Genomic DNA, 26,009 nt, shown 5'->3' on the forward strand with positions numbered 1-26,009 from the left:
ACTCCTGTTTGGAAATGAGCCATGCATGGAAAAGAAAAGGTATTATTATCTATGTAATGGCCACACCATAAAGCCTGCCCCTGAACAGACAGAAAAGTCACACACAGTCTTAGATATTTACCAATTTTTATAAATGCACATAATGCTGACAAACTTGATAACCACAATTCATCATCATGAAGGTTGTATGATAAATCATCTCAATGTATTTGGTAAAACCTGTTATTATACTTGATTTGGTTTGGCGACAACTCTACTGTCGAGGTTAAGCAGATACCTGATACTGAGAAAATAAGCCAGTGTCCTAGCGATTTGTGAAAATTTTGTTTCTCACTACGGTGAATGAATCAGAAGCTATATGTGGTCTGTCTCACAGTCCTGAACCACATTGTTGTCCCTACTGAAGTCTGTCGTACAGACCCTGAAGTATATATATCCAAGAAAGCCCACGTAAGTCTAGAAAATGTGGCAAGACTAGCTTTCCTTAGCTTCAGGAAATGAAGAAAGTCTCAGGACTCCATTTCATTATATTATTTTTTTTCTTTTTTTACACAATGAACATTTTTTCAGTAAAATATGTTCATTTCAGAGACTAGCTGTTAGTCTATCCCTACTGCCAAGCCCTCCCTGTAATGTAGTCTGCCTCACAGACCACATTGTTGTCCCTCCTGCCTAGCCCTCCCTGTAATGTAGTCTGTCTCACAGTCCTCAACCTCGACCTTACTACCTAGCCCTCCTTGTAATGTGGTCTGTCTCACAGTCCTGAACCTCGACCTTACTGCCTAGCCCTCTCTGTAATGTAGTCTGTCTCACAGTCCTGAACCACATTGTTGTCCCTACAGCCAAGCCCTCCCTGTAATGTAGTCTGTCTCACAGTCCTGAACCTCGACCTTATTGCCTATCCCTCTCTGTAATGTAGTCTGTCTCACAGTCCTGAACCACATTGTTGTCCCTACAGCCAAGCCCTCTCTGTAATGTGGTCTGTCTCACAGTCCTGAACCACATTATTGTCCCTACTGCCTAGCCCTCCCTGTAATATAGTCTGTCTCACAGTCCCTGAACCACATTATTGTCCCTACTGCCAAGCCCTCCCTGTAATGTGGTCTGTCTCACAGTCCTGAACCACATTATTGTCCTTACTGCCTAGCCCTCCCTGTAATATAGTCTGTCTCACAGTCCCTGAACCACATTATTGTCCCTACTGCCTAGCCCTTCCTGTAATATAGTCTGTCTCACAGTCCTGAACCACATTATTGTCCCTACTGCCAAGCCGTTACTGCGATGCTAAAGCCATATCTGAAGCAAATCTAGATTTCCTCCGGCTTAGGAATGTCTGGTATCACTTTGGGTCCTTTACAATTTTAATGGGTTTATTTGTTAAAGATAAAATTATATATTCAGAGACTAAGTGTTAGTCTATCACAGTTAGTGATCTATATTATTTTCTCTTCTTCATAGTGCTTTTTGGAGTTCTTAATGAAACGAGTCTAAATTTCTTCAGGTTCTGAATTTCTCATTTCACTGGGGCCAATTTTCAATTTAAAAGGAATTATTTGTTCAATCAAAATTACGAATGTTCTAAGACTAGACATTAGTTTTGTGCTCCTATCACGTCTGTCATTATTCAGTGATCACACAGTTTCATTCATGGATCTATTTCCTTGAGTTCACCAATGGTGTTATCGCCACACGTGTTAACTCACCAGCTTCTAAATGCCAGTGAAAGAAGATCATTGGGCCACCAAATTAATTCTTTATGGTATTTGACGAACAACTTCTGATATTCTCCCAATCATGGTATGCTGATGCTCAAAATTCTTCTAATGTAAAATATTATTTATATAAAACCTCATTCATTGAAGAACTTTATTTTTTAGATATCCTATCACAATCTTGTATCTGTTTAACAAAATTGAAAACTTCTAATCAGGGATCACCGTTTGAAATGTTACTATAGTTTGATATTAATCTTGAAAACAGAACATATACAATTTGTGAAAATAATGTTATTTGTGATGAGTATCATGGTATTTTGTCATACACACAGCTTATTGTTGAATGTGAGAAGATCCTTCCTTCTTATTTCTGTAATAGTCCACTTAGGGACAAATTTATCTTGCTTATGAAATCTCATTATACAGCACTCCTATTGAAACTATCACTTTTTATTAAAACCGTTCTTCATCTTTTCTAAATCAATATATCCTCTCATATGTTATGTTAAAAAGTGATTGGTCTCTATATCATTCTGTATGATTTATGAGAATAAAATTCTGTTCTGTTCTGCCCAAGGGAGTAACACACCTTTGCTCAGTAGTGAAAGTGTGATTCAAATCGCAACATGCAGTCATGTTTTAATTTGTTACTTCAAATAAATGAGAGTGATTATTCTCTAGTGCTTGATGTTTTAATTCTATTTATCTAAATGTCACCTCTCATATCAGTCTTTGCCAAGGATGTTTGAGTCTTGCCTAAACTTGGCTACTAAACACAGAATTGGCACCAGACTTGTGTCTAATCTCGCATACTGGTTTTAAGTAACCCACCATGTAGACTAATCTAAAATGTGGTATATTTGAATAAATTTGTGTGATTTTCATATTCTCACACAAGCTCAGTGTTCAAAAATTGTAGTCGTGCCTAAATGTGATTGCCTTGAGTCTTGCATAAACCTCAGCAATATGTCTCACAGTGTCACATGAGACTGTGGGTGACCCAAGGATAGACTGTTGTGTGTGAATCAGGAATTTGAAAATGTTTACATAAAAGAGGGGTTTGCTGAACAAACATTAGTGACCTGATGCAGTGTAGTGATTGAATTTAATTCTTCTATTTACTAAGTCATGAGATATTTATAGTATGGTATCTATTGTATGTTTACTTTGTAATATCTTCCGATATGATAAACAGTATTTGTTTATTGTATGGGAGTTGTCTAGAACATGTATACTTTGTGATGAAGTGTAATTGATATTAATATACTGAGTAATATTTGAAGTAATGGAACTTTATATCTTGATATTTGTTGAGATAACTTAATACACTAATGGTAACAGTATTTGGAAAAAAAATCATAACATAATTTTATAAGATATGCCATATTGTGGATTACATGTTTTTAGTAAAAAACACATTCTAGTACTTTTGGTAGGTTGACCCTTTTCCTCAATCACCAATGTCTGTAAATAATCAAGCCTGAACCAGACAATCCAGTGATAAACAGCGTGAGCATTGATCTACACAACTGGGATACAGTGACATGTTTGTCAACTGAGCTTTTCTGACCACCGATCCCAGTAGTTAGTCACCTCCTGCAACAAGCATGGGTTACTGAAGACCAGTTCTATCCCAGATCTTCATGGGTCTTTGAATAATTAGACTGGTTGTGATGACTTGACGTGTTCAGGTTTCATCTGTGAGGGATTATATGTATCGTGCTCTTATTTGACATTCTCTAGACATGTATCATGCTCTTATTTGACATTCTCGAGACATGTATCGTGCTCTTATTTCACATATATTTGTCATGCTCATATTTGACATTCTTTGTGTGTCATGCTTTTATTTGATGTGCTATATGTATCATGCTCTTATTTGACATTGTATTTTCCAGTGTGTCCAAACTAGTCCAGCAACTAGCTCCGAGTCTGGCATCAGACGATGTCCTGCAGGGCCTCATGGCTATGGACCAAGGCGTCTCTGTGATGGATGCTCTGGTTAACATGGCTAATGACACCGATCTACTGTCAGGCCTGGGTGAGTAGACATCACTTGAATAGTCTGTCAGGCTTTCATCAAAAGCATAGAGTGTATTCAAAAACACCCAGGGAACATTTGTTACAAGGTACATCTTTCTCCAGGCCTGTTAGTTGCACAGTCAATATGACTGTGCAGATTCCAGTTTAGAGGGGGCAGTTGGTAGTCTAATGGTTAAAGCATCTGCTCTTCACACAGAACGCATGTGTTTGATTCCCATGGGAACAATGTATTAAGTCCATGTCCATTTCTGGTGTCCCCCAGCACTGACTAAAACCATACTCGCTGACTCCAGGAAAGAATCAAGTTGACAACAGTAATATATGCGTGTTGTAAGACAGGGATTAATGAATTAGATCTGACCCAACACTCTCCATGGAAATTTTAGTGCAGTACTTCTGCAAATATGGTCATTTATTTCTTTGAGAGGCATTTTAGAAGTTGGAAAAGGGTCGAGGAAAACCAACTTCTATGGATAGTCAACTTCTTTTTTGCAATAAGTGCGATGTTTCAGTGTAGGTAGTAACATCGTTATTAAGCAAGTGATTATCCATAGAACTTGGTTTCCCTTGGTCATATATATTCCCTTTATAGTTGAATATTAGCAATATTTCTGTGATTTTCATAAAAGCTACAATGTCGATTATGTAATTTGGGGTCATGTGAAGCACATAGTAAGCTCTTTGATTATTTGTCATTTTGTGAGAACTGAACCTGTAGCTGGTGAATTGACCCTTCCAGACTCCTTTCTAACTGTACGGAGTTTCTTCAACGATCCAAACTATGTGAAAGAGGTGCTGGTGACAAGGTACAGGGTGTTGAATGAGGAACAGGCTGATGCCTTGTTGGATTCTACAGTCAATATCACTGTGGTAAGTATAGTACACGACTCACCTCACTCGCCTGAAAGTGTCTGCTTACTCTAGTCATTGACCAAATGACACAACGCTAAAGTGATGTCATTGTGACGTCAGGGTGATATCATGTCGTTTTGTTTCAGATGTAAGCCAAAAGATATGCTTTAGGGACCATTCAAAATTTACTGCTGGGGTTAGGGGTGGGGAGGGGGTGTTTGATGATGATTTTAAGGGAGGGGTCACCCAGTTTGTTCTGGGGAGATATGAGGGTGAAGGGGTGTCATTAATTTTGTACACATACACTGGGGGCTATCATTATTTGTTCATATAAATATTTAAAACATATGCTTAGAAATTATGCGAATGAGAGGGAGGTTGATTTTGTACATGACATGAGGGTGGGGTAGGATGCACTTACTTTGTACACAAATTTTGTGGGGGATTAGTTGCAATGTACATGCTTCTCTATAACAATCATCACCCCCTAGGCATGAATTATGAATGATCCCTTATCAGTGAGATTATGTTCAGCTAACATTTTTTGTAGCCAGAGTAGCTTAGTGGTTAAAGTGTTTGCTCGTCTTGCTGATAACCCGTGTCTTATCCCCCACATTGGTAACCAACCCAACTCACTCTGTACCCAGAACAGAGTCTAAGTATTGAAGTGGATATATTATATTTTTCAAGTTGTGTTGTTTGATGACAGGTACAAGTACAGATTGCTACCCACCTGACACAGATGTTAGTAACTTTCAGGAAGTAAAATACAACCCATACATATGCATACAAAATGTACCTGTTTTTAAAAAGATACTGAATGTAGCAGTTCCTTTGATGTGACATTTGCAACAACCACAACAATGCACCACAAGGTCCATCCTAGTGAATGATCGGTTGGAAAGCATCTACTTGTGTTTTCACTCCAACCATTCTAGTTTCCCTGTGAGTCAGGGGTGTTAGATAAGAGAAGAAAGAAGTAGTTGAGATCCCAAAATGTGCCATATATAAATATCAACACTTGACAACACATAGAAAGTGGTACTGATAACCACCAAACTAAGAGAATCGTCCATCTTCCTGTAATCAAGATAATTAGGACATGTGCTGTACTAAATTATGTATTTAATGATATAAATGATGAAGAACAATGATGTACTAAACTACTTGCATGTCAGTTAGTTATATTTTTGGTGCATAATTATCACATGAGTTGATGGTCCTCATACCATGTCACTGTTTCCTTCTGAACTTGTTAAATAATTGTTCTGCAGATATTCGACGTCATTGGATTCCCTGACTTTCGTGGAGTTGCTTGTAATCCTGCCAGACTGAGCAGGTTCCTGTTGTTCAAACCCAATGTTGATGTCCGCAACATCTCAGCCAGCATCTGCAGCATCAGTACCGACAAAATTTCGGAAATCAGCAAATTCCTCCAGTCACAGTTTGACATAGCAGAGCTTATCAGGATTGTAAGTGTTACTGTTTTTAGGTTAGCAACTGCTTGATGTATGGATTAGTGGTTTTCTGATTAATTGAAAGAAGCAAAAATTGCAGTGACCAAAGGACCAAGCAATTGATCACATTTTCTCATAATCGAACTCAAATGATTTTACATGTGACTGGGATATTGCTGAGTGCGGTGTAAAACTAAACTCACTCAAATGATTTTGGAACTGTTGTTATTGTCTTTGAACACTTGACGATGGAACATATCTTCAAAGCTGTCAGAGCCTGAAAACTTGTTAATTCCTAAAAACTCACTTGGCAAACTGAAGTCATGACTGAATAAGTCTTGTAGACTCATACAGAAAGTGTATGTTCATGATGTATTAGTCTTTACTTTAAAGTATTAAGTTGCATCTTGTTGTACATATCTGCAATAACAACCTTGATAAGAAAATCTTAAAAATGATGCTAGCCAACTTTTTCCGGTGATTGTTTGTTGTAATGAAACACTCATCAGATGTGAGATTTCAACCAATTCCCAACACGAGTATGGGTACACTATCTGGTCTTGGGTTTGTTTGTTCCTTAACATGGCACTCAGCAATATTCTAGCTATGTTTCATCTGTCTGCAAATAAGCAAGTCAGGACATGACAATCCAGTGATCAATATCATAAGCATTGATCTGTGCAGCTGGGATGCAGTGACATGTTAACCAAGTCAACAAGCCTGAGCATCAACCCTGTCAGTCAATTTTGACAAGCATGGGTTACTGAAGATCAATTCTATCCAGATTTTCTTACATTGGTTTGTAAGTGATGAACAAGGCTGTGTCAGAAATCAATATGAATGCAAGCACCCAGCTGACAAAGCTTAGTGGGGCAAAGTTTTGAACCAAGGACAAGTGGATTCTGAATATGACAAGATGATTATAGTATATTGTGCATCAATTACAGTTAAGTCAAACTGGCGGCCATCATGGATTTTCTGCCACCAGGGGGCACTGCTGAGGTTGATGCATATCTAGAAATGTTAAGAATGGTTCAGTATAATTAGGTACAGGCCACTACTCTGCGTACCGTATGTGAGATTGGTTGATTTCTTAATTCATAATAAGATATTTTAATTGGTTGCATGAGTTGATAGGAATGTAAATACTTTTGGTAAAAAAGGTGAAGGATCTAACCTGGGTTTTTTTCCCCGATGAATTAGGGTGATGTACTAAAAGAGGCCGTGACATAGATACATTATTATGTTCTTTTTTTTTCTCCAGGTGGGGAAGTTTGAAAAACTTAAGCAGCGTCTTGGAATGCCCTACACTTCATCTCAAGCCTTTGGGGACATTGCGGATATGGTCGATCTGGCACTTAAGTCTCCATCCCTGCAGTCCATGCTAGTATCATTGCCTAGTCTCAAACAGCTACCTGACCTGATCCGCAAACTGCCAGACATGATCAACAAAATAGAAAAGATTGGCTACTTTGACATGGCCCCGTAAGTATACATGAATGATTTGAATGATTTAATCACTTAAGGTCATCACTTGTTTGTTTAAGGTGTCTCAATTTTCCATTCAGAGTTATGTCCCTTGGGTCACCAGAAACCTTGGACTGTCTTTTCGTATCCATTTTTACCCTGGTCTTGTTTCTTGGTTAGTCAGCTCTGTTATCTGTGTTTGTTGGTTTTACTCCTGTGGTAATCATTTAAGACCTGCATCTGTTTGGCTTTTCTTCCACATTAGATACACATGCCATCGCATAACTGGAAAAGTGTTCAGAACAGCAATTAACCCAAAACATGTCCTTTGTTCTTAAATGTGCAAGATGTGATTATGTAGTTTAGAGAAGAACCAAATATTGTTTTGTATGAAATTTTCAAATCTGTTACGTGATAGTCTTGTAATTGCTCAGCATTTTAAGTTTATCTAAAAATCAAGAAAACTAACCAGAGCCTTTATGTTAGTGATATTAATGGACAAAAGGTGTCATTAATCTCACCCAGTGACTCTGAAGGTGTTATGGAGTAGGGGAAAAGGATGGAGAGGGAGACATCAGTCACACATTTTGTACTTCATTGGTTTACTCATACTGGATCTTGCATAATACTCCCTCAGTGACAGTATGGTATGTGGTGTCCTGTTGTTTGTTGTAGGTTTGTAAAACTGTTAGTTGTAGGTTTGTGAAACTGTTTGTTGTAGGTTTGTAAAACTGTTGTTTGTTGTAGGTTTGTGAAACTGTTGTTTGTTGTAGGTTTGTAAAACTGTTTGTTGTAGGTTTGTGAAACTGTTGTTTGTTGTAGGTTCGTAAAACTGTTTGTTGTAGGTTTGTAAAACTGTTTGTTTGTTGTAGGTTCATAAGACTGTTTGTTGTAGGTTCGTAAAACTGTTGTTCGTTGTAGGTTTGTGAAACTGTATGTTTGTTGTAGGTTTGTAAAACTGTTTTTGTAGGTTTGTAAAACTGTTGTTTGTTGTAGGTTTGTAAGATTGTTTGTTGTAGGTTCGTAAAACTTGTTTGTAGGTTTGTAAAACTGTTTGTTTGTTGTAGGTTTGTAAGACTGTTGTAGGTTCATAAGACTGTTTGTTTGTTGTAGGTTTGTAAAACTGTTTGTTTGTTGTAGGTTCGTAAGACTGGTGGGGATCCTGGACCCGGTGGTGGAGTCCCTGAAACCCAATGACACCATCTGGTACACTGTGAAGTACTCTGTGCTAGTTGCGGCAGACTTGTCAGATCTCATACAGAGGAGAACCAATGTCTCTGCCTCTGACACAATCGATCGACTCCTTGGCTCCCTGCAGAAGATGCTAGAATCAGTACAGCAGTTGGTTGGAAACATGGAACTGAATCTAAAGCTGGTACTCGGGGCAATGGCTGAGGTGGACTGGCTAAATATCTATGACCAGATTGTAAATGGTGCTGTTGACACAAAGTGAGTAATATTTGACCTTTGGTGTTTTTATCAATTGAACTATGACAAAAAAAAGTATGGTTGACTGTGAGACTTGGACCTTCTTATGACTTCAGCCTTCTTATGGTGCCATGAAGCTATGGCAGCAAGGGAGTCTAATGGGAAAGCCGTAACCCTTCACACTGGAACTAGCATTCTTGAGCATTTGTTAAATATGAACTCAGAAATGTTCTCATAAATTTAGAGACATCAGATTCTAAGTAAGTTTGATCAGCAAAATCAGTATAAAATGGTTATTTTCCTCCTGTGCATACATCACATGGTCAGACTGCTGGTAAGAATCAAAGATATGGAGTCCACAGGAACTGTAACCTCATCATCAAAGGAAGTTAGAATTCTATTCTTCTGTTGCAGAGCAACTGTGCAGAACCTTGAGAGACTGCAGACCACACTTCAAAGTCAGCCATTTATTTGGAATGTAACAGCTCCAGTTGTCATGGTGATGAACCGAATTCTGGACATTGGCACTATCATATTTCAGGAGACAAAGAGTAAGTTGATGTTTTGAATAAAAATATATTCATCTGTTATCAGATCTTAGGAAATCATCATGGATCTTAAGATCTGGTCAAAGATGAAGGAAATTGACACATGAAATGCCTCCAGACTCTCCTTCAGCCTACCGAGCAAGATTACTGTACAGAAGAGGTACAAGGTTCATTATACTTACTGTTATGGATACCCAAGTGTGGATTGGATGGATATGGACCTGACTGATGACATATTTCTCATTATTTGTTGTACTGAAGAAACTGAAAGGTGGATTCAGGCATCTACAAAATCAACAAGATATTTTTCAGCTTGCTTTGTTATTATTTCATAATTTTTTCACAGATTTGGAGACAGTTGTGTCAGACATGGTCAACAAGATCGGCCCGGCTCAAACAGCACTGACCACACTGTTTAACAAAGGACCCAACATCACCCTGGCTGTTCTGTCAGCATTCACTGACTCAAAGGCATTAGCGGTGCGTGTTGTCACATTAATATGACATCATGTTACTGGGAATATTTATGATTAAACTGTGTGCAACAAATACAGCTGTTCAGTTAGTGAGTGGAGGTTGTTTCACCCTGTGCTCTGCAATATTCCATTTATATGGCAGCAGTCTGTAAATAATCAAGTCTGGACAATCCAGATAATCCAGTGACCAACAGCATGAGCATTAATCTATGAAATTTGGACATGATAACATGTGTCAACCAAGTCCACAAGACCGAACACCTGATCCAGTTTGTTGCCGATTATGACAAGCATGGGTTCCTGAAGATCAGTTCTATCTCGAATCTTCATGGTCAATTGTATGCAGGAGCTATTGAGTAGCCTAGTGGTTAAAGTGTCTGCTGAAGACCTGGGTTTGATTCTCCACATGATTACAATGTGTCAAGCTGATTTCTGGTGTCCCTCTGACATATTGCTGGAACATTGCTTAAAACCATCCTCGCACTGACATTTAAGTTCTTTGTTGCTTTGATGTGGCTTACAATCACATTACAATCAAAATCAGAAAGGGATCACATAAAAGTATAACTGACTTGAGCTAGATTTACTTGGCTTCAGAATTTAATAGACATTATGTTTAACACAGATTTTGTTGGACAGGTAGTTTATCTTTGGCTAACAAACTTGGTGTTCATGGTTCTCAAAGTGAATTGATCATGACTATAGAAAAAAACACTGTTGTATTATCATGAAGTAGGACCTTCCCATGTGTTATCTTTGGGATTAGTCTTCCTCTGTGAAGTACAGATTCTAGTTCCTTTGAGGCTTTTGAGGGTTGAGTCCATTCTAGGACCTACTTAGCCACTGTGGTTTCCTCTAAGGTGAAGTCTGGCAACTGGTAGTCCAAGTCAGGGACATTGTGTACCCTTCTGGCAGGTGTTGACTGGCACAGCTTCCATGGCTGAAGCTATGGCTATACCATGTCAGCTATAAATGGTCAAATGTAAGCATGGGTTCAAATCCAGAATAGGATTCAAGCCAGAAAGTACTAGAATCTGTACTTCACTGAGAAAAGTACAACCACAAATATAACATAGGTTGCATTTGACCATTATCTGAACGTTGAAATTCACTTGGTAGAGAAACAAGGATAGAAATTCATTCAGTCAGTGGACCTATGGAGATGAGGGTTGGAATTGATCTTCAGCAACCCATACATGTAGCAAGAGGGAACTAATAGGATTGGGGGACAGGCTTGCTGACCTGGTTGACACATACCTTCATATCCTAATTGTGTAGATCAGTGTTCATGCTGTTGACCACTGGATTATCTGGTCTAGACTTGATTATTTAGTGACTGCTGTCATCACTGGAGGTTATCTACATTGTAGACTGCTTCAATACATTCACGTTTGGCTTCTGGTTCAATTTTTCTTGTGCCAATTATACGAATTGGTTTGCAATTGCATTTTCTGTAAATCTGTACAGATATATAATTTCATTATGTGACCCATTTTAAGAAAAATAATGATCTATTTCCTTTCACGACAGAGACTGTTTGAGACACCCTTCTCCTACCAAGACTTCTGCAACGGCATCATGGATGATGTAGCCAACTCCAGTGATGTTGCTGTTGTGACAGAATTGAGGGCTGTCATGTGCACTGCCAATATCTCAGCAACTGTCAACAACTTGTTTGTGTCACTAAGAGCACAAGACATACAGCAAATTGTAAGTCGATGCATGGGACAGTTCTGAAGAATGAAAACATAAAACAACAATTATGACCGAATGCATGAATGAAAAATTAAAAAGTTTTGTTGAATAATTATTGAAAAAGTAACAGGTAACAAAAAGAGTACTTAAATACTGGTGTCGCCTATTATATATGCCTTGTAACAGACTGCCAAACATTGTTATATCTTGCTCAAGTCCTTAGATGATGTTGGCCGAAATATTTGGTCAACTTGTGTCAGACATATTTTATTTAAGTATGGCTTTGGCTATGCACGGATCAGTCAGGATGTTGGCAGTGTTGATTACTTCATATTCTTGTTAAAGCAGAGACTTTCAGATAATCTTAAACACTGTTGGTTCACTTCAGTCCAAAACTTTAATAAATGTTTTTATTACTCACAATTCAAGACACTCTTCAATGTGGAAAGATATTTAAATTCTGATATACCTTTACATCTAAGATCTGCATTGTCAAGATTTAGATGTGGTAATTTTAATTTAGCAGTTGAAACTGAAAGATACAATAAAGTTAATTACAATGAGAGATTATGTTTATTTTGTAAATTGAATGACAAAAATAAAGATGAATTTCATGTATTCCTGAAGTGTGAACGTTTTTCGGATTTAAGATAAAGATATATTCAGAAATATTTGACTGATTTTGATTCAAATGCCAATTTTATTAATGTTATGAAAACAAGCAATGACTATGTTATAAAAGATGTTAGTATGTTTCTGTACCATGTACTTCAGCACACTAGAAATGCTTCTTTCAAAGAGCATGTGCACTAAATCCAACACCATATGCAAATGACTGTATGATGGGCCTGTGGCCTTTTACTGAATAAACTTGTTTGTCTGTCTGTATCTTTTGAAGCACATCTTTGGTTTGTGCTTCTATGTATATTATGTATGTTAATATGTATTTTACGAGATCATTAAATACTTATCTAAAATTGTCCCTAATTTGTAATTTGGTAATTTGGTCTTGTATGTTTTATCATTTGACTTAGGATTGTTTCTTTTATCATATGAAGACAGGGGATGGAGATTAGGCCTAATATAGATTATATTCACCCATTTAGTGTTTTGAGATCTTATATGTACCTGTAGGTGTCTTGAAGTGATGGAAGTGATTGTCGTCCAAGTTCTGTGTGTTGCTGATACTGTGAGCTGACCATTCCATCTCCATTTTTACAGATGGAGGATACAGTGATGCATATCAGGAACTTGATGAATGGCAAGACCCCTCCAGCAAACATTACCATGGTGTTTCTAAGAACCCAGGACATGGCAACAGCTGTTATGAACTTTGTGGACATTACTAATGCCACATGGCGTAATGTTTTCTCAACATTCCATCTACCAAACATTGATCTGTCTGGAAGACAATGGGAACCGGTTCTAGATCAGATGAACCAGAACTATGTAGCGTCAGCGTAAGTCTTTGTATATAGTCTGTCTGGGATATGGTAAACTCTTGTGGCCATGACTGGCCTTGTCACCTAAGGCAATGTAATGGTTATGCAATGTTGATTTCCTTTGTCATTACAGGACTAGTTGTGGATACATTTACTCCAAATTTCCTTCTTAACAATCTTTGCCCTTTGAGCTCTTTGTGCCTAAAGATGATTAAAATCTGTTTCATAGTGGCCACCCACATTCCTGTCACTGACTCTTCTTGGTGCTGTATGTTACATATGTACCATATTGAAGTTGGAAGAAGGGAGGAGGATTGCAAGACTGGCTAAGTTGTGTGCCAGAAACATAGATTTGAATCAAGGATTCACCTTGACGATATTTTTGATTGATTAAAAGCCTAAAATAAACAGTTAAACATCTAAGACAAGGAATGTGACTTTTCCTCCCTCATTTCTGGTGACAAACTATTTTTCTTTTTTCATTTTTTTAGAATTTGATACAAGTCTAATTGTATTTACTGATTTCAGGTTTCTGGCGATGTTCCGAGGTTTTGGTACAGCAATGAGCAATGGAAATGTTGGTCCTATGATCGGACAGTATGTACACATGGTAGATACTGTCATCAAGTATTCTTACCAGTATCTAAAGATGTATCTTGGTAAGAACGACATTTTATGTCTATATATTTTAAAAATGTAATGATCATTTTGTTTTTGGAAACAGACGAAAATGTAAGGTATTCAATGGAATGTCTAAAGGCATTGTGTCCATCTTTTGATAGGGACATTACACTGTTTGTCTACATAAAGTTTATTAACTGATTGCTTGCCTGACAGTGTTAATGATTGTTTGTGACCTATTTCACTGGATTGTCTAGTCCAGACTTGACCCATGGAGATCATGATGTTGATCACAGGATTGTTTGGTCCAGACTTGATTATTTACAGACCACTGCCATATAGCTGGAATACTGCTGAATGTGGTATTAATCAACAAACCAAATAACATACCAGTCTGATCCAGATTCTAGTTTGCCCTTCTTCAAAATAATTGCAGAACATGATCATTAAACAAAATAGCAAACATTTCAAGTTTGTCTATGGAATAGAAGATTGAAAATTATGCTTAATTTCACTATCAGGAGATGTGTTGCATAATAATTAAATTGTTTAGGAATATTTCAAATTTTTCGAATTGTGAAATGTATTTTTGACTTTATTAACTTATTCTTATATTGTTGATTCACAGGAATTGTCTTGCACATATTTATCTACAGTATATATGTCATGCTTCCTTGAGTTCCATCGTGAATGTTATGTATTTCCATGATATCTTTTCCAAGACATCTACTCGCCCACCTCCACAATGGGTCGTATGGTACAGATGATCTCCAGCTATGCACCAGAACTTCTCCAGGCACTGTCCAGCCTGACCAAGAACCCTCAACAGGTCAGCCCATCATCATCATTTAGACTGGTCCAGTTCCGATCCATCCTTGAACGACTCAATCTGTTGATGTTACATTACTGATGAAAACTAACCAGTCTAAGAACATTCCTTGTGTCATGGTCAAGTCATTTTTCTCTCATCATTGTTTTCGTACAGTTATCTGGTTATTTCGTTATTTCGTAATTTGCTGTTTTATACAAATGTGAAACAGATGAAGCTTTTTCATCGTGTCATTATTACTAGTTCAGGTGACTATCATTATGAAATGATTTCACATTTATCATACTTGAAGGTTTAGATTAAACCATGCATTGATGTTGACAGGTTGGGTTGGAATCCAGATTCAAATGCACCTATCAATAAACTAAATGTCCTACCCTCAAATGTTGCACATATGTTGTCTATGAGAAAATTCACAGTTTCATATAATATTTTCAAAATAAACCTCAGGTGACTTTACTTTCACCTTTGTAAGTTGCCCAGGATCTTTGACATCAAGTGCTTGTTCCCAGAACATGAATGTCAGCATGTCTACATTTCCATTCTGGGTCATGAGGCACTATCTTGTAAAACATGGGTGAAGAAGGTCGCTATATAATCATGATGTGTAAATCTTTGCCCAGTTGAAGAACACAACCTTATGTACGGAACAGCAAAAAAACACAACTCTTTTTTTGGTGAAGTTATTAAATAGAAGACCTAAACACTAATGCTTGCTTTTATGAGATTTCACATTTTCGAGACTTGCGTTTCTTTTGCTGTTCATTATATTAAGCACATTAATGAGTCAACACAAAACATACTTTGCGTGAGGATGGACTCCTATTCATTTTATTTTGTTTTGATACCTATTTCAGATTGTACAAATTGTGTCTAATGTGGATCCTATGGCAGCCATGTGTTCCTGGGTTCAGCAGATGCCTCTTCCATCATATGTTCCCCATGATGACTTATCGAACATGGTGTGCTACGAACTCCCAGAGGTTGCCAATCAGGTCATGGGCATGACGTCTGCCGGCAATGTCATGATCCAGCAGGTAAACATATGTTATTTCTTGAATGCTTTTTCTGTGGATTTTGGTACAACAAATGTCTGTAGTATCCAGTGCTTGACCTTTGGGAGATTCTGGTACAAAGTATGACCATAAAACACAAAGATCTATTACTTGGTCACTGATTTTCAAAACTTTCGTAAGCCTAGGATATTGTATCTTTTCCCATAGCATTCCTACTTCCTATGCAGTAACATTAACTTACGATAGTCACAGCACTATGAGAGCTTTGGGAAACGAGGCCCAGTCGTAGAGTCCCCCATTGTTGGCTTGTGGGATTAGGTCGACAATGCCCTGGCTTGTGAGGATTGTCATACATACCAATACATGAGAGACAACTGACCATTATCTAGCCTCATGTAAGAATGTCGAGTTTTGATTGGTCCACGTGACTCTGATAAAATACCATGTACATCCATCACGATCTGCCAGCGGGAGTATACGACTTTTATACTCCTGCTGCGAAAGTCATATCCTCCCGCTACGCCTCGGTGACGACGCGAGAAGTGAGAAAAGCGTGCATCGACAAGCCTTTAGTAACGTGCGGTGCATTGAGGTCAAACGATCACATCGTTGTATACAACCTTACTCAGGACTGATAAAACCCCGTATTTCCCTCGACACGAAGTGATAACTTATATTGTTTACAATGCTGTAGACTGTCTAATTCCTTACAGATAATGAATGCAACTCAGCCTCAGCCTGGACTCTCATATGACCTACAGAAGGACTGGTCAGAGATCTTGGACTACACAGAGAAGTCAGTGAAGATGCTGAGTCAGCAGGGCAACCTGCTGACAATTGTAGAAGGTCCACTGAGCCTGGTGACGGTGGCTAACTTCTCCCGGATGGAGGAAGTTGCTACAGTGATGGGAGACATTATGGCAGGATTTACCTACAAGGATATGGCAAGGTGAAGCTTCTTTACTTGATATCAGTGGTGTGATGATGTTGATGTGATGTTGTTAGTGTGGCGATGTTGGTGCAGTGTTGTTGGTATTAAGTTAGTGTTTCTGGAAATTCTGTGATATGTGATTGATGTATGAGTGAGTGAGTTTAATTTTATGCCGCAATCAGCAATATTCCAGCTGTATGGCGGTGGTCTGTAAATAATCGAGTCTGGACCAGACAGTCCAGTTATCAACAGCATGAGCATCGATCTGCGTACTTGGGAACCGCTGACATGTATCAACCAAGTCAGTGAGCCTAACCACCCAATCCTGTTAGTCGCCTCGTACGACAAGCATTGTTGCCATTTATGGCAGGCATTGGTTGTTGAAGGCCTATTCTACTCCAGACTTTCACTTGTCGATTAATTTATGACACACCAACATCACTACTACACAAGTTCACTGATTCTATGATGTCTCTATTCCTGTATGGTGAAGTCTACATAAGTCTTCTGATTCTATAATGTCTGGCTTCAGCTTCCTGGATATTTCCTTTGCTGTACTGCACCAACTTGAACCTTCCATGCAGAACAGCAATGAGTGGAAGGTGCTGGAACACAATATGCTGGGCTACAATGCAATGATTAAAGTCATAAATCATTACTACACAAATTATTATGGTGAGTAAGTAAGAAGCAGATCAAATCTTATTGATCTGGTTCTTAATATGAGAAAACTTATGAGTATTACTCACAAGTCATTTACTAATATTAGTGCAGACCTTTCACATCTGTCTGGTGTTTTTGTTTGACATGAAGCTGACAAACAAGCAGTTTGGCTGCTCTCCCACATATAGTTTGACTGCATATGAAGCTGACAAACAAACAATTTGATTCCACATGAAACTGACAAGCAACCAGTTTGACTGCCCTTCACATGAAACTGACAAGCAAACAGTTTGACTGTCCTTTACATAAAGCTGACAAACACCTTGCCTCCACATGAAGCTGACAAACAAGCAGTTTGGCTGTTCTTAACATAAAGCTGACAAATAAGCAGTTTGACTGTCCTTCACACGAAGTTGACAAACCAGCAGTTTGACGCCACATGAAGTTGACAAACACTTTGACTGTCATCCCATGTGCAGCTGTGATAGAGCTTTACTAATGTATGTCTGCAGCAACCAACAGTTTCTCAGACCTGTTGAAGATGTACCCAGCGAGCTTCCAAGCTTTAGTCAGCAAGATGGCATCATTAACTCCAGACTTCATTGAGGCCCTCAAGAATACAATCATCAATCCAGAGAAGGTAGGGTGGCTTTGTTGTGTGTAAAGTGTTTGCTACTTTAATACCAGATAGACTCCTTGGAACTCTCAAATATATGTCACATTATGCTGGTATTAATCCATAATGAAATGGTGATATTAAACCCTCAGTGTGCCAGTAGTGTTCATGCAAGACCAGGCTGTGAACATGGGACCAGAGAGTGCTGACAGTTAGCTAACAGTGCAAATATTAGACCAGGTGATGCCAGAGAGCAGATCATAGTGCCAAAATAAGAGCATTGTGACAATATGGACACAAAGGTGCATCATTTCAAATGATGAATCAAAATAATGGTATTGAACATCTTATCTGTAACAATTCTCTCAACATTCATAAAGCCACAATTAGCAACAGCATTATGTTTACTTATCAAACTTGTAATTTTTATTCATATAAGATTTATATATAAACTTAAATTTCTGGAGCTGGGGGAATGGTGGAGTAGTCTAAGGGTTAAGCGTCCACTTGTCATGCTGAAGTCCTGGGTTCAAATCCACACATGGGTACAATGTGTGAAACCCATTTCTTGTGTTCCCAGCCTTAATATTGCTGGAATATTGATAAAAACAGCGTAAAACCATACTCACTCACTCACTTTTTGCAGCTGGTTAGAAAGATCTTTGCCCTCCAACCTGGTTATGCTGGTCCGGATTGCTCAACGTCTTGGCTGACCGACTTCATGGACATTGACTCCAACAGCTCCCTTGTTGAATTTGAACAGCAGGCCTGCTCTTTCAACTGGACAGCATTTGGTATGGAGATTCTACAGCAAGATCCCAACATGCAGGAGTATATAAATCAGGTTAGTGGTCCAGAACAACCAGTTCTGTGGAACCATGCAGTGTCCCTTGTCATGATCTGTATACACATTGACACGTTAACGAAGTTAAATTTTTAAGTCAGCCTGTCATGCCTATACTGTAGCTTCTGAGATGACGTGAGAGTTGATGCATTCACTCATCACTGAAACCCAGGTTCTATTCCCCACATGGCTACAATGTGAAACCCATTATTGGTTTCCCCTGCTGTCATATTACTGGAATACTGTAGAAAGTGGCATAAACCTACACTCACTCCCTAACTTTTAAGTTATCTATTCTTTCTTAAGCCATAAAATAGAATTCTTCAACTATGCTTTACATCCAGAGAATGATTTTCACCGCAGAAGATGAATACTGTTACTGTGTGACGAAAACAAAACCTTGTCTAAAATATCACTGGATTGAGAGAATGGTTTTTTGTTGCTGTAGAACTTGAGGACAAATTGTTAAAATCCTAATGAACACAGTTATAAACTAGTCAGTATGCAGCATATATTCTTATCATTTACAAAGTTATTTCAATCCAACAGGTGACTATTCTGTCAAGCCCTGATGTGTCCAACCTGCCAGATGTGACGGTCAACTGGACTGAGCTTATGGTCAACACAGAGCAGTATCTACATTGGATATCTAGAGGATTGGCCATGAACTTCACACAAGAGTTCAACTTGGCCCCCTTCAATGTTTCTGCCATTGACATGAAGTGGACAGAGTTTGTTGCTGCCATGCAGTCTCTCCAGAACGTTGACATGCAGAGGTCGGTTTGAACTGTCACTCTCATAGAATCAGACACATTTTTTTTACAGGCATTGATACTGTAGGTTGTTCATCGATCATGAGAGAGACATGGGTTGATGTACCATCAATGTTTATGTTCACTGAGCCCAAAGGGCAAGGGGAACATAAACAAGTAAAGAGGGTACATCAACCCAAGGGCCCAGAGGGACCAGTGAACAACATATTTATCTTAACAAACACCTTAATGTTAATTTTGAACTGTTTTTAGAATGGGTATCAGATCATAATAAAGAGTACCGGAGATAGATAATTGGCTAATACCAAATTTAGAGTTAGCTCCTTTCCATTGATTTTTATTCGTAAAACATTAGTAATTTCTATAAATGATCTGTGACTCAGTTATTTGAGATGAAGAATTAATTACCAGATTACCAAAGAACAAAATTAATTTCCACAGTTCAACATTCAAAGTGTAGAAAACACAGAAAGTTATAGAAGAGCACTCAGCCAATCAGAAAAATGATATTATGTGTGAGGTAAGGTAAAGAATGATGTGTGGCTGCTCGTCATCAGTTAGATACTATTGACATATGATATTGTGTGTTAGTTAACTGGTTAAAGTGTCTTCACACTGAAACCTGGTTCCAATTCTAAACATGTACAGCCTATTCTGGATGTCCTACTACAAGTTCTAGAAAATTGCTTCAACAGGTATTTTAGCATTCCTGTCTCACTTCTTCTTTTGGCAGACTGGGAGACTTGCTTACAATGATCCAGATATCCCTGGAAAAACTGGGCATGACTATGGGGAACTCTACAAACTGGAACTCTACCCAAGGGCATGCTGAATCCCTAATTCTCAATTCCATGTATGCACAACTCTACATGAATCACCACACCTTGAACTTCATAAACAAAATGTTAACATACATGACTAGTAAGTTCTTCTGTTGTTCAATAATTATGTGTCTATATTTGTCAGCAGTATCACCATGCTTGTGTGTTTGTCAGCAGGGTGACCATGTTTGTGTGTTTGTCAGCAGGGTGACCATGTTTGTGTGTTTGTCAGCAGGGTGACCATGCTTGTGTGTTTGTCAGCAGGGTGACCATGCTTGTGTGTTTGTCAGCAGGGTGACCATGTTTGTGTGTTTGTCAGCAGGGTGACCATGTTTGTGTGTTTGTCAGCAGGGTGACCATGTTTGTGTGTTTGTCAGCAGTATGTCCAGTGTTTCATTGTCTACCTAACTGATTTGCATACAAATTTTATAAAAGATGTGTTTGATTGAAAATGTGCTTTTGTGCAATATCTGTTTTAAATGTCTGTTAAATATTGTAAGAGGTTTCTTTGCAAAGTTTTACACACCTTTGAACATCCTTTTTCAGGTGCTTTCTATTTTTTCATATTGACCAAGACCATTTGTATAAGCAGAAAATCTACTGGCCTTTCCTAGCAAGAACATATGAGAACATGTATGACAAATCTAAAACCTCTGGGTATAGCGTATGTATAACAAATCTAAACCCTTGGGGCATAGCTTATGGGTGGTCACTACTGGGATCATCAACTTTGAGGTGATGATAATCAAAATTCCAGATGAAGCTAACACTCAATATATTTGCAGCACATAGGACAGTGAATTTTTACGACTACCTTGGTTCTGATGAGTTGAAGAAATCCTCCAGGCTAACAGAACTGGCACCAGAGTTTACCCAACTTGTCTTGGACTCACTCGTCTCCTATTTCACCGAACCACAGAAGGTGAATACTGTTACTGTGTGACTAAAACAAACCCTTGTCTATTTAAATATCTCTGGATTTATTTTTCTAAAAAACAGATGTCATGTGATTAAAACTAAATTTATCGAAATAAATATTAGACCTAAGTCTTTACTGTTGTATGTCAGCATGTTATGGTTTGAGCACAGGATTATTTGCCTGTTGCTGTTTCAGTTTTGTTACAAATGTTTTACGTAAATTGGAATTGTTTCATTCCTATTCAGTGATAAAATTCCTGTGCTTTGAGAACATTCTTTTTGAAATCCTGTCTTCAAGAGGATTTACAAAAGCTTCCCCTTGAATGTTCCCACTATCCACATAAACAGAAATTTATACTATGCTGTGCACATAATTGAAATGTCATTCTCTTTTCTAGGTCACAAAGTTTCTCAACATGCCTGACTTTTGGGGACAACTATGTTCGAATGTGACTGTGTTCACATCCGTATTTGACATGTCCAAGTCCCGTGCTGACCCGTCCACCCTGCAAACAACCCTGTGTTCAGCTGGCAGCATCAACTACACAGTGATATATGAACAGCTCAGACTGAACTGGGATGGATTTGCTGAGTTTGCAGATGCTGTGAGTTGTTGTATTTTCCACCTTCTGCTTATAACCTAAATTTATGATTATTATTTCTACATTATGATGATAATTTGAACATGACCATTTCACGGCCAAAGAACTAAAGCCATTTAAGATCATGTCACTTCAAACTGAAGTGATTTCAAGAGATGTGGAATCTTGTCAGACTGGTACTATGTATAACTCACATCGTCCAGGACAAGACAAGGAGGCAGCCACACATATGTACATGGGTTGCTATTTTTCCTCACCTCACCAGCTATGGCTGTCAGAAAACCAACTTAAGAGATGTGTACTGCTCAAGATTAATTTTGTTTCTGTATTCCCTTAAATATACTGCAAGTGATGCCATAGACTTTGATTGGTTAAAAACCTATGTTACACATACATGTTTTGATAAATCTAGTCCCTCTCCTCTGATGGACGCACATTTCGTGATTGGCTGACAGTAAAGTGGATAAGTCTTGTGATGCTTTGTCATGCTGAAACATGGGGGTTTGTATCATTAACATTTGTTTGTTTCAATGGGGTAGTTGGGTAGCCTAGGAGTCAAAGCGTCTGTTTGCCATGCTGACCCGTGTTCAATTCCCCACATGGGCACAATAAGCCCATTTCTGGGGTCACCTGTGTGATTTGGCTGGATTAATCATAAAGCAACGTAAAACTAAACTTTGTCACACACACAAGACAGAGTCTAAGTTTTGAAATGAATCTACCATTTCATTCATATTGTGTTGTTTGGTCACAAGTCACAATGTGCTTCCTCCTTGTGTTAATGATGAAATATTGACAGAATATGGCAGAAAATTATGCCAGTGTGGTGTTCAGTTGTAACACTTTCTCAAAAATGATGAAATATACTGTCTGAGTTTTATATTGATACCACCATACATGCAAAGAAATATTGAAGTCAGTTCTTAAATATGTTACATATAATATGTATTTGCTTCAGATGATTGGGATATCACAAAACACAATACCAGTCGAGCAGCTCCGTGTCAATATGTCCACACTCATCAATGACCAAGTAACATACCAGAGTCTGCTCAACAGCACCATCATGAACCCACCAAACATTGTGTTCTACACAAACAACAACTGGATGAATGCTACCATCTACACTGAACTTGGGGAGACCTTCCTTCAGGACATGAATGCTCTACTGAGCAGGTTCCAGGACCCTGGGTAAGTAAGCTGTAATGCATTACTTTATTTTTAACTGGACACTGTTCTTGACTCATTTGGATTTGAAGGTTCTACAAATCTGCATAATCACAGCAATCAATAACAACAGAAGTGATGTAAGGTTCTGCATATGGACCCCATCTTGTAAAGTGTTCGTAGTTCTACATCATTGTAAGCCTATGACAGTTTATGCAGTTACGATAGATTGTAACATTAAAAACACATTTTGAATCAGGGCCTAGATTTTCACAACTCTCTTAGAGCTGAGATAGTCATAAGTTGGTGTAATTGTATGACATGTACGATGTACGATGGTCTTAATACAGAAAGAGAGCTTAGAAAATCCCTTTGTCGAACAGAGGCTTAAGACAGTAGTAAGATAATGCTAAGATTGCTTTGTGCACGTGGGCCCAGCCCAGGATTGTGGGTCTCACAGAGCAATCATAAAACTACCACTGTCCAAAGTTGTTAAAGGCATGTAAGGTTTTGTTGACAGCTTCTGGCCCATTCAACAAAGTGTTCGTAGCTCTACACTCCTTGTATGCCTATGACAATCTTTACAGTTATGATAGATTGTGACATTGAACATTTTGTGGATCAGGACTCTGGGGCTCACAAAGCAATGGTAACACTACCACTGTCTGATGTTGATGTTAGATTATAGGATTCCTGACTATCTTAACAACAGTAGTTGCTAATTTGATCAACAGGGCACTGGTACTGCTTGCAAACAGTAAACCTATGTTGAAGTATGAGAATTGTGATCACCTTGGTGCTAGGATCACTTAGCATGTGGATCCTGGTCACTAGTTTCATTCTGGTAATCTAGCTGTTATCATCAATGATGTTAGTTAAGAAATACAGTTCACTCTACCCCCATGTTTAGTGTAATAAAGCACACTATTATAGTTAAAGTACAAGCATGCTTGAAGGCAGAAAACAAACAGAAAGAGAATGGTGTCAGTGACCTAAATTCACGATCCTTGTTTAGGACTAACAGGTAGCCTCTTCCAGTGATATGTCTGTCCCCACTTTAGTTAAGATCTGTGAATACAAATGATAACAAGTTAAAAGACAGATACATTTGGGTCAGATATGTTCTCTATATCATTTAAGTTATGTCTGTGATTATCATAAACCACACTGGGAAATGAGAATTGCTCTAACACCAATGTAAGGTTTTAACTGTAAATCCAGATGAGGTTGACTTTCAGATGAAGCAACCTTTCATGAATTCTGACATTGTGGACACAGGATTAATCAGTGAACACTACCATGTCGGGTTTTCTGACTCATTTATCAGTCGAAAAAGTTAAACATAATGTTTCCACCAGTAATGTTAGCCATGTGAATTAACTGCAAAGCAGGACACAAGGAGCTATGCAGTAGTTTACAATGGGAGACTTAAAGAGTTGATGACAACTGCATCGTGCATAATCAGTTACCAAGGGTACAAGGGAACAGACAAGAATGGCGTAGTTACATCAATACAGTGTGACCTAATGCAAAATGTGCACATTATCGTATGACAAAGTACTGTTGGCATCTTTTGATAATTTTACCAAAGTATCACAAAAAATATTTTTAGTGTTTGTTGCCCTGTTGTCCTGCCTTTTTGCTCCAGAGTTTGTAGCAATTGTATCAATGGTAAATAGTGGGAGGGTATCTCAGTGAGCTAGCACGGTAAAACTAGTTAGTTCTGGACCAGTATAATCAGACCAGATAACTGCAATGACTTTAAACATATTGTTTTAATCATGAAAGGACAGTGGATTTTTTGACTGGATGTCTTATGCTAGATCAAGACTTACAACAAAGATGCCATGGATACCAAAGATACTCATGTTATAGGAATAGTATCTCAATCAATTGTGCATATAAAACCCTAGATGACATAGGATGGGTCACACCAGCACTTCATTCCTTTCTGTGATCATTCTTTAATAGAATGAGTAAGTGGGGTAGTGCTGTAGTTAAGGTGTTTGCTTGTTCGAACCTCACATGACATGGGTTCAGTTACCCACATGGGTGCAATGTGTTGAGCCCATTTCTGGTGTCATTTTGACAGTCATGATATAACTGGAATATTGCTAAAAGTGGCATAAAACCATACTCACTGAGTCAGTCTTTTATGGGATCATATCTGGCATATTATTCATCGTTATGTAAATACTTTTCCTGTGTGAGAAATTTATCATCAATGATTTCAGATATGTGGCAGAGACTCAGACACGAATGTTTGAGATGGTATTCGCCAGTCTTGCTGATATTCCCGAAGCCATGGTTGCAATGAAGTACATGGAAGTCATCGGTGAAGGTGTGCTCCGTCAGATACAGAGGAATTCAGGTACTATGTGTTTGCTCTTTAAGGACATATAGTTTGACAATTTTCTTTTGTAAAGGTCATTACTTGTGAAGGTCATGTTTTCTAGAGTTAATTTGAATTGATAGTTTGCAGCACAAAAAGTAGAACAGAGTGTTAAAAATGTGGACCTGAATTGAGGTCCTGAATTGTGGACCTGAAATGTTGACCTGAAATGTAGACCTTAATTGTGGAACTGAATTGTGGTCATGAATTGTTGACATTAACTGTGGATCTAAATTGTAGACCTGAATTGAGGTCCTGAATTGTGGACCTGAAATGTTGACCTGGAATATTGACCTTAATTGTGGAACTGAATTGTGGTCATGAATTGTTGACATTAACTGTGGATCTAAATTGTAGACCTGAATTGAGGTCCTGAATTGTGGACCTGAAATGTTGACCTGGAATATTGACCTTAATTGTGGAACTGAATTGTGGTCATGAATTGTTGACATTAACTGTGGATCTAAATTGTAGACCTGAATTGAGGTCCTGAATTGTGGACCTGAAATGTTGACCTGGAATATTGACCTTAATTGTGGAACTGAATTGTGGTCATGAATTGTTGACATTAACTGTGGATCTAAATTGTAGACCTGAATTGAGGTCCTGAATTGTGGACCCAAATTGTGGTCCAAAACTGTTCACCTGAATTGTGTACCTGAATTGTGGACTTTATTTGTGATCCTGAGATGT

General features: G+C 38.3%; 1 protein-coding gene across 5 annotated transcripts in view; it reads left to right on the forward strand.

The window, feature by feature from the left end:
- Positions 1 to 26,009, forward strand: part of LOC137283267 (uncharacterized) — a 133,756-nt gene that overhangs the window by 39,631 nt on the left and 68,116 nt on the right. For all 5 annotated transcript variants that reach the window (XM_067814695.1, XM_067814700.1, XM_067814698.1 and 2 more), the window contains 22 exons: positions 3,614 to 3,756; positions 4,498 to 4,628; positions 5,885 to 6,082; positions 7,332 to 7,552; positions 8,675 to 8,983; positions 9,377 to 9,513; positions 9,857 to 9,990; positions 11,517 to 11,696; positions 12,903 to 13,141; positions 13,652 to 13,782; positions 14,467 to 14,573; positions 15,431 to 15,610; positions 16,303 to 16,538; positions 17,053 to 17,195; positions 17,696 to 17,823; positions 18,446 to 18,643; positions 19,193 to 19,419; positions 20,150 to 20,337; positions 21,023 to 21,159; positions 21,554 to 21,760; positions 22,716 to 22,948; positions 25,159 to 25,295. In XM_067814695.1, the coding sequence (XP_067670796.1) occupies positions 3,614 to 3,756; positions 4,498 to 4,628; positions 5,885 to 6,082; positions 7,332 to 7,552; positions 8,675 to 8,983; positions 9,377 to 9,513; positions 9,857 to 9,990; positions 11,517 to 11,696; positions 12,903 to 13,141; positions 13,652 to 13,782; positions 14,467 to 14,573; positions 15,431 to 15,610; positions 16,303 to 16,538; positions 17,053 to 17,195; positions 17,696 to 17,823; positions 18,446 to 18,643; positions 19,193 to 19,419; positions 20,150 to 20,337; positions 21,023 to 21,159; positions 21,554 to 21,760; positions 22,716 to 22,948; positions 25,159 to 25,295 (3,944 nt within the window). The remainder of the gene's footprint in view (positions 1 to 3,613; positions 3,757 to 4,497; positions 4,629 to 5,884; positions 6,083 to 7,331; positions 7,553 to 8,674; positions 8,984 to 9,376; positions 9,514 to 9,856; positions 9,991 to 11,516; positions 11,697 to 12,902; positions 13,142 to 13,651; positions 13,783 to 14,466; positions 14,574 to 15,430; positions 15,611 to 16,302; positions 16,539 to 17,052; positions 17,196 to 17,695; positions 17,824 to 18,445; positions 18,644 to 19,192; positions 19,420 to 20,149; positions 20,338 to 21,022; positions 21,160 to 21,553; positions 21,761 to 22,715; positions 22,949 to 25,158; positions 25,296 to 26,009) is intronic.

The sequence above is a fragment of the Haliotis asinina genome, chromosome 5 (assembly GCF_037392515.1).
Source record: "Haliotis asinina isolate JCU_RB_2024 chromosome 5, JCU_Hal_asi_v2, whole genome shotgun sequence".
Taxonomy (NCBI): Eukaryota; Metazoa; Mollusca; class Gastropoda; order Lepetellida; family Haliotidae; genus Haliotis; species Haliotis asinina.